Source organism: Rhinolophus hipposideros, assembly GCF_964194185.1.
Source record: "Rhinolophus hipposideros genome assembly, chromosome: X".
Classification (NCBI taxonomy): domain Eukaryota; kingdom Metazoa; phylum Chordata; class Mammalia; order Chiroptera; family Rhinolophidae; genus Rhinolophus; species Rhinolophus hipposideros.
In genome coordinates this window covers 87527082-87541355 of record NC_138046.1, presented here as the reverse complement: position 1 = coordinate 87541355, position 14274 = coordinate 87527082, and the positions used below count along the sequence as shown (strand labels likewise).

The window sequence follows — 14274 nt, the reverse complement described above, 5'->3', positions numbered from 1 at the left end:
CCTTTGTCCAGCGTATCCACGTTGTGTACACAACCCACCTGTTAGTCACTTAGCAACCGTCTCAGTTACCAGATACATTATCAGAGAGAGAGAGACCACATTCACATAAGCTTTATTATAGGATATGGTTATAATTACTGTATTTTATTAGTTATTGTTAATTTCTTACTGTGACTCATTTATAAATTAAACATATTATTATACGTATGTATGTACCGGAAAAAATAGTATATATAGGGTTCAGTACGGTCTGTGGTTTCAGGAATCCACTGGGGGTCTTGGAATGTATTCCCCATGCATAAGAGGGGGGCTTTTGTAAATCAGAGTAAGGCGGGGGAAGGAGCTGTATTCTCAGATCCAGAGCAAAGTAGAGAGGTTTTTTTTTTCCTTAAAGAGCAAAAGACACATCTTCCTGGGTGACAGGAGGGAAGACAGATTCAGGATTTCCTGTGTTGTTTGTAATAGGAAAAAACTGCTAACTATCTTGTGGTAGGTCATGTTTCCTAGGAGTGGCAGCTGAGACAGGGACTTTGTGTAAGTGCATTGTTTCAGGAGTGCTTGGAAAAGGGGAGTGAAGGAAGCAGGATAGAGCAGGGTGAAGAATTCTGTGAGGATGAAGGATTGGGGAGGAGTGAATGAGCTTAGCTAAGACCACGAAGCATGGATTCTTAGTATCCTAGGGCTCATTTGATCCACATAGCAAGGTTAGAGTTTTTGTAGCTGAGGACATGGTTTTTGTTTTGTTTTTTTCGATTTAAGTTTATCGGGGTGACAATTGTTAGTAAAGTTACATAGATTTCAGGTGTACAATTCTGTATTACATCATCTATAAATCCCATTGTGTGTTCACCACCCAGAGTCGGTTCTCCTTCCATCATCATATATTTGATCCCCCTTACCCTCATCACCCACCCCCTGCCCCACTTACCCTCTGGGAACCACTAAACTATGGACATGGTTTTATGATCGGTAATTTGGTACATTTACTCATACTAGTACCTTTGAGTAAATGATGCTACCTTCCCTATGTTGCTACCTTACCTGACCCTGTGTCACCATGTCAGCATGGTAATGTTCCTGGGGGACCTATTATTCACATCTATACAGAGTTCAAGCTATTTGCATATTAAGGAAGGATATTGGGAATGAATTTCTTTATTATATATTCATCCTTATCTGTAAGTGAATGGCAGGTTTCCCTTGGAGTATCTCTTCTCTTGGTTTCAACCATCATCTTGATGTTGATATCTCCCAAATCTTTGTCTCCCAATCTTAATCTCTTCTGGCCTACTCATCATCACTTTTGTATCTGTCCCACTATCCCACAATGATTTGTATATGACAGGTGGTTCATAAATGCCACTCACACTTCAGTCAGGCTGGTCTCTTTCTAACAAGTGAGGTATTGTGAAATTGAACAACTGATTTGGAGCTTAACGTTTTTTGATACTAACAGGGCAAGTGACTTAGCCTCTCTGAGCTTCAGTTTCCTCATCTGCACTAGGAGTGATAATATCATAGCATAGGAACTTTGGAAAAATGAAGTGAAAGAGTTCACACAGGCCAGTGCCTGAAGATTGATAAGTACCTGGTAAATGTTGTTCTTTGTCCTTTATGTTCAGTGTTTAAAATATTTAATTTATCTGCTATAGTTCCAATTTTTCAAGTCTATTGCTTAATTTAACCTGTTTGGTTTTTACCACATTCATCACACATAATTCTGATAACCTAGGGTAAGAAGTTTCTTGAAAGAGTTGGAATACCTCAGAAGGAATATTACTTGCCTAATCCAATAGAACTTTGCTGACTATGATTCTTTTTTTTTTTTAATTTTTTTTATTTATTAGTTTCAGGTGTACAAGACAAGGTAATATTTAGACGTTCATCGTTTATATCCCTCACACTGTGAACCCCCCTCCCCCCATCCACTATCCCTCCGACCTCACACTGAACCATCACATTATATATATAAAATTATAGTTGGCATTCATTAATGTTTAGCTTCTGGTGTACAATGCCATGATCAGGTATCCACAGTATCCCTGAAGTGGTCTCCCAAATAGGACGCATGTCCATCGGATACCCAACAAAATCTTTACAACATTATTGAATACCTTCCCCAAATTAATTTTCAAAAAAACCCTGAGGCCATCTTGTGGTTACCAGCTGCTTCCAAATCCCTTCACCTTTCCCCTTATCCCCAACCCCCCCCCCCACCCATCTAACAACTCTAGGTTTTTTCTTTGTCTGACTATGATTCTTGATCAAGATTTTATTTAAAAATTGGGGGAGATGGGTAGATAAGTTAAGGTTGGCTATAATGCTGTTTTTAAAACATCAATATACTAAGATTTTTTGAGTAAAATTTATATCAGAAGATTCACACTTGGAATGTAAAAAATGTTTCATCTTTAACATTAAATTCTTAAGCAGAGAACAACAGTATGCCTCTTTCTCCCAGTATTTCTGTGCATCTACCGTGTTTCCCCGAAAATAAGACCTAGCCAGACCATTAGCTCTAATGCGTCTTTTGGAGCAAAAATTAATATAAGACCCGGTCTTATTTTAATATAATATAAGACCGGGTATAATATAATATAATATAATAAATATTACTGGGTATAATATAATATAATATAATACTGGGTATAATATAATATAATACCGTGTCTTATATTTATTTTTGCTCCAAAAGATGCATTAGAGCTGATGGTCTGGCTAGGTCTTATTTTGGGGGAAACACGGTATATTGTGTTAGGAACTCTGGGAGGCTCAGAGGCATAAGATAATGCTTCTGAATTCCTAAATGGCTAGCACATTCTCAGTAATGATGTGTACTTTTTATTTCAATTGATTACTTGTGAACTACTATGAGTTTTTTGTATTCATGTCCTCATTTGGTTTGTTTGTTTGCGTGGTTCTCAAAAAACTACTGTCAACTTCGTGGTAAGGGTAAAGGTACATTACATCTGGAGGGTAACTGAATATACTACGTAGTTTGAATATCTATATTGTCATAGTAAGAGTATGAAGTAAGACATAAGAATAAATGGTAACCTAAAATGTGAAAACTACCCAAGTATCCATCAACTGATGGATGAGTAAACAAATAGCCATAACACGGTTATTATTCAGTCCTAGAAAGGAATGTAGTACTGGTTCATACTATAACATGGCAAGTTATGAGATGTGGAAGAAGCCAGACACAAAAGGCCACATGTTATGTGATTACATTTGTATGACATGTCCAGAATGAGCCAATCATAGAGATTGAATGAGAACACAGGTTATAAGGGACTGGGGGTGGGTGGAGGACGATGGGAGGTTATATTTATTGGGTACAGAGTTTCTGTTTGGGATTATGAAAAATTTCTGGAAATGGATAGTGATGATGGTTGCACAACATTATAAATGTACGTAAGGCTGCTGAATTGTCTAGTTTAAAATAAGTCAAATGGTAAAATTTGTTATGTGTATTTACTTCAATATAAAAAACAATAAGTGGTAAGGGGCTTGCAGGTCATTGTAATAAGCCTCCTGTTTTCCTTTCCGTACAGGAGCCATGGATAACAGAGGCTTTCAGCAGGGCAGTTTCAATAGCTTTCAGACCAGTTCCAGTGATGATGACGTGATGGACATCCCGGGGACAGCTATGGACTTCTCCATGAGAGACGATGTTCCTCCCTTAGACGGAGAAATAGAAGGTATCATTACTGCTGATGACAGTTTTCTTTGAAAAATTATTTTTACTGTACATATAGTAAAATTCATTTGTTTTCTGGTACACGGTCCTGAGTTTTAACGCATGCATAGATTCTTGTATCTACCACCACCGACAGGATACAGAACAGTTGAACACCGCAAAGAATCTCCTCTTGCTATCCCTTTGCAGTCAGACCTCCCTACCCCCAGCCCCTGGTAACCACTCATCTAGTCTCTGTCCCTGTAGTTTTTCCTTTTTGAGAATGTGATATAAAAATGGAGTTACGTCATATGTTACCTTTTGAGACTGTCTTCATTTACTCAGCTTAATGCTTTGGAGATTCATCCAAGTTGTTCATTCCTTTTCGTTGCTGAGTAGTATACCATGTTTCCCCCAAAAGAAGACCGGGTCTTATATTAAGGTTTGCTCCAAAAGATGCGTTAGGGCTTATGTTCAGGGGATGTCATCCTGGGAAATCATGTTAGGGCTTATTTTCCGGTTAGGTCTTATTTTGGGGGAAACACGGTACTATGAAGTGAGGAAACTGCGACATGTGGTAAATGGATGCTGAACTTTGTAAGAAACTGCTAAACCGTTTTCCAGAGTGGCTGTACCATTTTGCATTTGAACTAGCTGTGCATGATTGTTCCACTTGTTCCACATCCTCGACAGCTCTTGGTATGTTCCATAATTTTTATTTTAGCTATTCTAGTAGGTATGTGGTGTTATCTCTTCATGGCTTTAGTTTAATTTCCACAATGACTTACGATGTTGACCATCATTTTATGTGCTTATTTGCCAACTTATATCCTCTTTGATGAAGGGTCTGTTCAAATCCTTCTTTCTATAATTGGGTTTTTGTTTTTAGTATCTGGAATACTTTTATAAAATGAGAATTCCCTTCATCTATTATTTGGCTATCCTGTAATGTCATTCTGCATACAATTTCACAGTGTAGCTAGCTGTACCATAGTTTTTTTAACCAAGTTTCTATTGGTGCACATTTCAATTGTCTCCAATCTTTTCCTATTACAAACAGTGCTGCAGTGAACAATCGTGCGTGTGTGTGTGTGTGTGTGTGTGTGTGTACTCACAGGTATCTTTTAAGTATATGAAAGCATTTCTATATCATGAGTGTATAAAACTGCTTATTTCCCTACAGCCTTGCTGGTGCTAAATCTTATAATTCTTTTTCCATCTTTACAATATTATAGGTAAAATAAATAACTAAATGCATTCCCATTGTTTTAAACTTGACTTTTTAAAATTAATTAATGAGGTTGAGCATATTTTCATGTTTACTAACCATTTAAATTTCTTTTTCTGCAAGTTTCCTGTTCATATGATATTATTACCCTTTTGTCTAATGTAGGTTAAATATATTTTTTTCCTTTCTGGTTTTCCTTTGTTCACTTGTTTAATCTACAAATACTTAAAAATTTTGTATAGCTAGGTATATCACCCTTTTTTGTGTGTGAATTCCAAGTTTCTTATTGTAATTAGAAAGGAATGCATCACTTTAAGATTAAATTTGTATAATTAAAATTATTGTCTGGTTCTTTAACTGACTGGGATTGCCATTCTCAGAGTAAAGTCAGAGGACCAGAAACTACTGTCAGAATTGATTATTTAGCAAATTTGTTTTAAGGACATATGAGATTGCAGATAGTTTGCTAAATAGACACATAGGGACTTATGATATCACCTGCCCCATAGAGTCATGTTCAGGATTAAATGGCATAATAACATACTAAGTGCTTATAACTGTACCTGGCATCAAGTTAATGCTCAATAAATGTTAGTTATTATTTTATTTTTGTTATAACCCTATAAGTGCTATAGCTCTTATAAGAACTTAGCAGAAGACTCATTATGTGTGTGTGTGTGTGTGTGTGCGCGCGTGCGTGCATGTGTGTGTGTCTGTCTGTCTGTGGAGGAATGGAAAAGATTTCATGTGTTTGAGAAGGGCCTTGAAAAATTAGTTATTTGGTAGGAAGAAGAGCATTCCAGACGGAAAGCAAGCTTTTACAGAGACATCAACAGGCATAATACACAGAGATATGAAAAAGGCAGAATGTAAGCCCAAATAAGTAAATTGGGGCCTTGAATGTCATGCTGAGAATTTTGGATTAATTTTATTTTCACTGTAAACACAAACTCCTTCACCCATTCATTCAACAAAATATTTTTGAGCACCTGTATGAAAATTTTTGAGGCTCTGTTGTATGCATGAGGATACACTCTGATTAAATAAGACCCAAGATGACCTGGAATATAGATCTAGTTGGGTAAATGAGTAACCAGACAGATTACCTGGTTAATTACCCATTGTGATAAGGATTAGGATGGAAATAAACAGAATGACAATTGAAGATAACTGGGGAATAACACTGATTAGAAAGGTCAGGGAAGGCCTCTCTGAGGAGGTGACCAACTTGGGATGAACAGATTAGTATGAAAACGCAGGTTCAAAAGGATAACAAGAAATTTGCCTAGTAAAGGTATCTCAGGAAAGCAACAGTAGAAGAGAGCCCCTGAATTTAAAGTTCATAAAAGAAAGGTACTCACAGTTTGTTATGTAGTGATTTTTCATATTCACCTATTTCTGTAAAAGGGACATGTCTTCCACGTACCGTGTAGGTTTAACCGTGGTGAGTCAGTTATAACAACCACAAACTCTAGTGCAGTGGTCAGTTAGGACTTCAACTGGCTACCTCTCCTTAAGCCTTCTGGCTAAACCAGAGTGGTTTAGCTTATCATTGCTTCTGCTAGAAAGTGATTTCAATTGTCACCCCAATAAATTTAAAAAAAAAAAGAAAAACAAGAAAGTGATTTCATATAGCATTCGGGTCACCAAAGTACTTTTTGTGTGTTCACGTTGCTCTCAGTAGGTGACTGGGGCAAGCAAGTATCTGTTGTTCCCTTTTTAATTTAATTTTTAATTTTTTAAATTTTTATTAGTTTCAGGTATACACAGTAACATAGTAGTTAGACATTTACACCCCTCACAAAGTGATAACCCCTCTCCCCCAAGCTACTACCCCTCTGACATCGTATATAGCTGGTACTATACCACTGACTGTCTTCCTTATGCTATACTCAACCTCCCGTGACTACATATAGTTGACATTCAATATTATTCTACTTCAGCTCTTCAGGTGTACAGCGCATTGGCCGTGCGTCTACAGTCTATGACGTGATCCCCCTGATAAGTCCAGTGCCCATCTGGCACCTTACATGATCTTTACAGCATTGTTGATTATATTCCTCATAGTGTGTTTCATATCCCTGTGACCATATTGTGACTACTAATTTGCACTTTCTAATCCCTTCACCTTCTCCCCCATCCCTTCCCCACTCCCATCTAGCAACCAACAGGTTTTTTTTCCTATATCGCTTGAGTCTGTTTCTGTTTTGTTTGTTCATTTGTTCTGTGTTGTTCCCTTTTAATGGACTAGAAAACTGAGACAGACAAGATTTTGGCATGGCCTGTGACTAGAATGTTTTGTTACATGAGAAGTCCTACACCACTTTTCACTAGCCTACACAGGAGAATGACTGCTTATGGTTTACGAGTTCTGACCATAAAATAATGAGGCTACTTTCCATGAGCCACACATGAAAATCAGTTCAGTCACTATATTCTGTAGTCATGTAATTTTCTTGCTTTGCTTTTTAATTGTTCTTACTTTATTTAACGTTTTCACATGGGATTTCCTAATAAAAACAACAACAAAAAAGCTCATAAAGTCCTTGATATTTGGTGGTGAAACTGTGCGTAAAATATTACATTTTGTACCAGGCACAATAGCACGTACTAAAAAGATTAGTTAAAAGGAGCTTGAAAGGCAATAGAAGTGGTTCTTGTTTTCCAGATGGCTAGAGGGATTCATTTATGAGGAATGACTAAATAAATTATTCATGGCATGGTTAAATGCATCTGAGGTAGTGTAATAGCAGTCTGTAAATTAGAGGAAACATAAGCATGGAGATCCGAAAGAAGGGGAGAGGGAAGAAAATAGAAAAAGGGTTTGAGTAACAAGAAAAAAATCAGAGCTGTTCTTATAGTTTATGTGTTCTCACTTGCCTGCCTCCGCAGCCTAGACCTCATGGTCAACAATTCATTCATTCAATATTTATGGAGCACCCAGATGTGAATCCAGCTGTTTCAGTAATGTTCTCCGAGTCCCTTCTTCCCCTCACCTCCTTGTATTTCTACCTAGCGTACCTTGCTGCTACTCTCTAATTGTTGAATGAGGAGACATTCCTGGCAGAGAGCAACAGAGGTAAAGGCACAGCAGTGAGACAAAGTCCTTTCAATTCAAGAGACACAGAGTCTTCAGATCAGAGGTCTTAGGCTCCTGGGATGGGTGGCGATGGTGGCAGTTGGAGCTGGGGAGAGGTGAGCAGGGGATAGGGTGGGAGATATACTTAGAAATCTAGGTGGGGTCCGGATTGTGTATGCTTTTGGACCTTATCTTATAAGCAAGGTGTCATTAAGTGATTTAAAAACAGAGGAATGATATGATCAAATTTGTGTTTTAGATAATTTATGATGGTGTGGAGGATGGATTCAGGGGAAAAGTAGGTTGGACACTGGAAGACCAGTTAAACCATTATTTTTTTAAAATCTAGGCAAAAGATCAAAGGCCTGAATTAAGACAATAGGAATGGAGAGAAGAAGGACTAAGTTCTAGAGACATTTCAGAGGGGGGATTAATAGGACCAATTAGATATGAGGAATAAACTAGAAGAGAATCATGGGTGACTTCAAAGCCCAGGCAGAGTATGAGAGCAGTCCATGGCCCCCTGGCATGTGACAACATGCCCGGACCACCGCTGTGAGCTTCAACATAACCTCCCAGTGTCCCAGGGAAGGGAAAACAGTTCTTTAAAATGGTAAACATGGTGGTGCATGAAATCCACCAAAGTAAGTTGGGGAACAGGTCATTTTATAATCTTTTGATTCAATCTCAGTGTCTGTTGGGCCTGTGTCTTGTAGCTGTGGCCTAATAAGTTTTAGTCCAGTGGTCCAGCTCTTTGTTTTCCCTGCCCCCACTCCTGTCCCTGACCTCAGCTTTTTCATCCCATTTCCTGGAATCACAGGATCCTGTTGCCTATGGCCCCCCACACTTAGGTAGGATAAGAAGGCTGGGAAGGGAGGGGGCTAGAGAGAGAGGAATGTCCTTCCCCCAACTTGGATAAGGCTCAGCCAAAGAATTTTCCCCTGGAGCGTAGGCCTTTTATAGAGAGCTCTGGGATATTTCAGTGATTACTCTTTACCTCCCCTCCTCAGAGCCAGGAGGGGATCTTTATGGAATCTTTACTAAGAACTTGCTGGAGTACCTGGAGGAAGAACCCACAAACGTATAGGCCACAGGAGTTTCTCACTCCCACGCAAGTCCACACTGAGCCTTCAGCAATTCATCAAAGTTGCCATTTCAGTGTCCCTATGAGATTATGGTTCCAGCAATTTCTACTCTAGATAAGCAGATTTCAGCTGTGTCTCTCAGGATAAGCCTGTTTCTTCAGATTTGGGGGTTGCAGTTTCCCCTGCAACCTTGACTCTCTGGTGGACCCAAAAAAAGTCCTTGATTTTTCAGTTTGTCCAGTTTGTTCAGTTTGTTGTAAGGATGGCAGTGACAACTTTTAAGCTCTTTACTTGCCAGAGCTGAATCTGAAAGCTCTCCATTTATTTTTCACTTAGGGAAACCACTTTGGCCCCTTCTTGGAAGGGAAAAAAAAAAAAAAAAAAAATATATATATATATATATATATATATATATATATATATTATATATTGTATGTATATATATGTGTATATATTTATATATATATACACATATATATATGTGTATATATTTATATATATATATATACATATATATATATATATATATATATAGAGAGAGAGAGAGAGAGAGAGAGAGAGAGAGAGAGAGAGAGAGACTGCTGTAGCGTTTCAGGAGTGTGTGCTCGATGTTTCTGGCGCCTGTGGCTAGGAGGCACTCCAGGGATACTATAGCTATATCAGTATAGCTCTAGTTAGCAATACACCAGAAGCCTTGGATCCCAAGTTGTCCTGTACTTCACTGATGCACTGAGTCTTACTTTTCTAAGGATTGGTAGTGCCATTTTATGATCTTGCCAGAGAATGTTCTCAGATAACTGTGCAATTAAAATACCATTTGGAATGCCTCAAAGCTAAGATCTTCTCAAAAGTCATTTAACACAATGTAAGGGTGACCAAAAAATAAATAAATAAATCATCGCTAAAATGACATAGTACAAGAGTTGGAAGGGACCTTAAATCATAGATGCTAATAACCCCCTCATTTTATAGATGGGAAACCTGAAACCCACGGAGGTTAAGGCAATTGTCCAAGGTGACACAACTAGTGAGTTGTGGAACTAGGGTTCAAATTTGTATCTTCTCACTGCTGGACAATAGATCTGATCATAAAGACTTTCTTTGTATCAACTTTGATTGAAAAATTTAGTAAACCATCTTCTTCTTGGTGCTTTCCTCATGGTGTTCTCCAGAAGCTATCACCTACTTTGTTTCTAAGTACCCCAGTGGTCTGCCTCTCAGAATGGAAGTGTGCCCTTTGCAGTGTCCCATTTCTACTCTTCTAGCTGTGTTATCGTTATTTTTTCTTTTTAGAACCACTTATATAATACATAATACACCTCACTATTAAAGATTCAAACACTACACATGTATATAAAATGTGAACCCCCCCCCATTTCCCACTCCAGAGATAACCCCTAAAAATAATTCAATATGACCCTTTCAATTCTTTTTCTATCCAGGTAACACACAGATTTAATTTATTTGAAAAATTCTACTTATTGTTTTGTGACTTGCTTCTTTTATTTAATATGTTTGGGGGATTTTTCTATTTCAGTACATATCAGTCTGCTTTTTTCCTTGCATTATTCCCCCATCACTGGACTCTCATTGTTTCCAGGTTTTTGCTGCTACTAACATTGTTGCAATGAATAACATTGATGTGCACAGGTACAAGTGTTTCTTTAACAGCAATTCCTAGATTTTATATAAGTGTTTTTTAACTTATTTTTCTGTCCACGACATCACACTATTCCCATAAATCCAAGAAGAATTTCCTAATTTCCTAATTGGTACTTTCTCTCTTGAAGTTTCCCCTCTTCCCCCCCCCCCCCCCCGCAAAAGAATAATGAATGACTAATCTCTTGTCACCCCATTTTTTTTCTTTTTGCTTTTGGAGATTAATAGAGAGAAACCAATGCAGACTTAGTACAGAAGAAATGGAGAATGGCTGCTTCTAAAACAATAATTACAAGTTATTATACAGGAGCATGCTAGCCAAAGGGTTTCCCAACACTGTAGAATGTTATGTACATTTTAAGGCAGTGTCTCCCTACCCACTACATTCCCCAGTCCTTTTTTCACTCCCTTAAATGTGTAAATTTGAGAAGGAAGGAATGAGCAAGAAATGGAACAAAGGCCTATTTTTCTTTATATGGACAACCCGTTCAGCAACTTTGTCAAATCTAGTCCCTTTACTTCCAGTTCTCCATTGATTTTCATGGTATTCTTGTCCAGTGGGAGCCTGCAGACACCAAGGCATAATTCTCGTGCAATTTTTCCTAACTATGGTAATTCTGAGAATTTAACATCCTGGATCCAGTGGTAATGAAAGTATGTTGGGTTAGGAACTTCCACATTAGAGCAGATACTGGGAGTAGGAGATATAACAGGGACACCCCGAGCAAATGTCTGCAACCCAGTGGGGATAGAGCTGTACCCAAAGGGAAACAAGGAGTCAGAAGGTGGTGTTAGAATCTAGATTTGTGCTTGTTTCTGAAACCTTTTCCCTGTCCCTTTATGCCATGCCCCATCTTCCTGTATACTTTGCATAACACAAACTTCATCTCAGTAACATATATTGGAGATCTAGTTGCTGTTTCTGCAGTTCTGTCGCCCACATCTCTCATCATCCTTTTTATTGTCTAGCTCTCAGCAGAGTTGGGATAGAGAGTTTCCTCTTTGTTGTCCTTCCTGCCTGTTGAACAACTTCGTTTTAACCTGCTGTGAACAGGAACGACAGTAGTCATTCCCTACATGAAATGACTACTTGGGTGACACTCAACACCACAGGCACTGACCAATCAGCTTGGATGTCAAACATAGGGCTGGGCTATGTCCTGGAACCTCCTGGTATTCCAGCAGCTGTATCATGGGAATTTTCAGGACCTATCTAGGGGACAGTTGGATGGGAGAAGAGCCCTCGGGAAGGAATAGTTATTTATCTACAGCTATGGAGCTATTTCAGTATTTAAGAACCAGTATGGCTGTACAGATGTGTGCCTATGGAATAGCTGCCCTGGATAAGTGTCCCAGGGGCCAAACTAAGATAGTGTATTAAAGCATAACATGGTCCCTTTATATTATCCAGGACTCAGATGGGAGGGCTACTTCACCATTTGCTTTTCAACCACTGGGTTTGGGTAAGTGGGAAAGCAAAATAGAAGCAAAATGGAGGCACACATTGATAGATGGAAAGATCCTAAAAATGTTGACTAATTATTGGGTCTTGAACTATTATGTATTCTCAGATGTTAGAAGTGAATGGAATGTGAATGGGTTCGTGACTGATGGGGAGATCTAGAATGGATGAACCATTCAAGAAGGGAAGGGGGTGCAGGTATGGAAGTGAGAAATGGCCTACAATAGGCTCTTAATCCTTGCATACTTGCTGTAGAATGAAGGTGAAATTTAAATGACTCCAGGATGAATATTTGCTGCTGTGTGCTAGGTAGAGTGTTGAATTTTTTTTGTGGATGTGGTTCCTGCCCTGCAAAAATATAATATATCCCTGTAAAAACTGAAACACATTTAAAAAAATGGGACTATTTTCAAGTCCTGTGATACATACCAATACCTCTGCCCCATTTCTTTGAGTGCTTTTTTCTTCCTTTAGGCTGCTGCCAATAAGTGCGCCCTCACAGAGCTATGATATTACTAAAGCACTGCTTCAAGGTTGGTGCACAGTGCACGAGGTTTCTTTCTATCCTCTTTCCCCCTGTATTTTTGTTAGTGTTTAACTAGTTCATTTAATCAGTTACTGCTCAGCCCCCCCAGGTAAATTTCTAATGGCATATTGGTTAGGGATTGAAATAAACATCATTCTCAAGCAGCAATTTCTTTTCTTGTATTTTAAGGGATTTTCTAGTTCTAAGCATCATGTGATTTTTAGGAAAAAAATCAGAAAGTGGTTTCCATAAAGGGAAATGAGCTAAACGCATTCATTTATATGCCTCCTCATTGAAGCAGTGTGTTTCTAAAGACCCATTGTTAAGTTTTTACACCTAAGAGTAGCCTACTAGGAAAACTGTTTCAATATTGACTTTTTTTTCTGACTAGTTTTCTGTATCCCCCTGCCCCACACTCAAGTAATGCAAATTAGCCTTCTGGGGGCTTTTCTTCTATCTGTCAAGCAGAGATCTAATTGTACTTTAACTTGGATAATTTTGCTGTTAGAGCATTAAATCATTTTATATGTAACTTGGGGCATACTATGCCTTCAAAGTTTGAGTTAATTTTTATCTTTTGTGTATTTATTTTTTTTGTATAGAGACAAAAATCTAGATTTACCTAAGTACCAAAATTTGACATTTAGGGTTGTTTAATTTTACTCTACCTTTCTTGTCAGAGTATTTATACCAGAAACTTAACTCTTAATACACAGTTTACAAAAAAATCCTTTTGCATTTTGTTACTTTCTTTGTACCTCAGTAGTTGGTCCCCAATGGATAGGTAATCTCTGCTACCATTCTTGACAACTAAGTCTTACGAGTTTACTTTCTTTCTACTAAGTAAGAAAATGCTGAGAAGAGAAACCAACTGGATGTAGAGTATGACCCACAGCTTAAGCGATTTATCATCAAGCCAGATATTATAGACACCTCCATGCAAGAATGCAAACAGTTTAATCCCTCTCACTGGGAAAACCTAAAATAGTAATATCATTGTCCTCATCAATATTATTATGCATTAAAATACTTTATTTTTCCTATTCTAAAATTATAATGAATATTTTAACATTCCTGGTCCACACTTGTGCCAAATACCCATTAAGTGGTTTTTGTATGCTGAAAGTTTGTATGCTGAAAGCGTAGGAGCCACTCACGGTTTAGAAATGAGAAAATTGTCTGATCAGGTCTGTGTTCCAGAAAGGTAATTCTGCTTGACCCCAGTAACTATATTACTGTGTTTCTATCATAGGATGCATTAAAAATTGATAAGCATTTCTTTGTCTTATTTTCACAGCAATATCAATTGACGTACACCTGGCAGTCTGTATAATGAACATACACTAGAGATTACAAATGTGGCAGAGAAGGGAATGGGGGGATAGAAAAGATTAAAAGAAATATAACGTGTCCAACTTTGAATACCAGTGTGTCATTTCATAATCCGAATCGTATTTAAATCCCATTTTAGTATGCGGACTGCATCATAGCTACCAGCTTTCTACTTTTCAAAGGAAGTGGATTTACATGGAACAAATGTCCTTCCCCTAGAA

At 38.0% G+C, this 14274-nt stretch overlaps 1 protein-coding gene across 1 annotated transcript in view; it reads left to right on the top strand.

The window, feature by feature from the left end:
• The window catches only part of CLCN5 (chloride voltage-gated channel 5), a 148910-nt gene that overhangs the window by 106664 nt on the left and 27972 nt on the right, over positions 1–14274 (top strand). The window contains exon 2 of the mRNA XM_081042446.1: positions 3558–3704. Within this exon, the coding sequence (XP_080898572.1) occupies positions 3558–3704 (147 nt within the window). The remainder of the gene's footprint in view (positions 1–3557; positions 3705–14274) is intronic.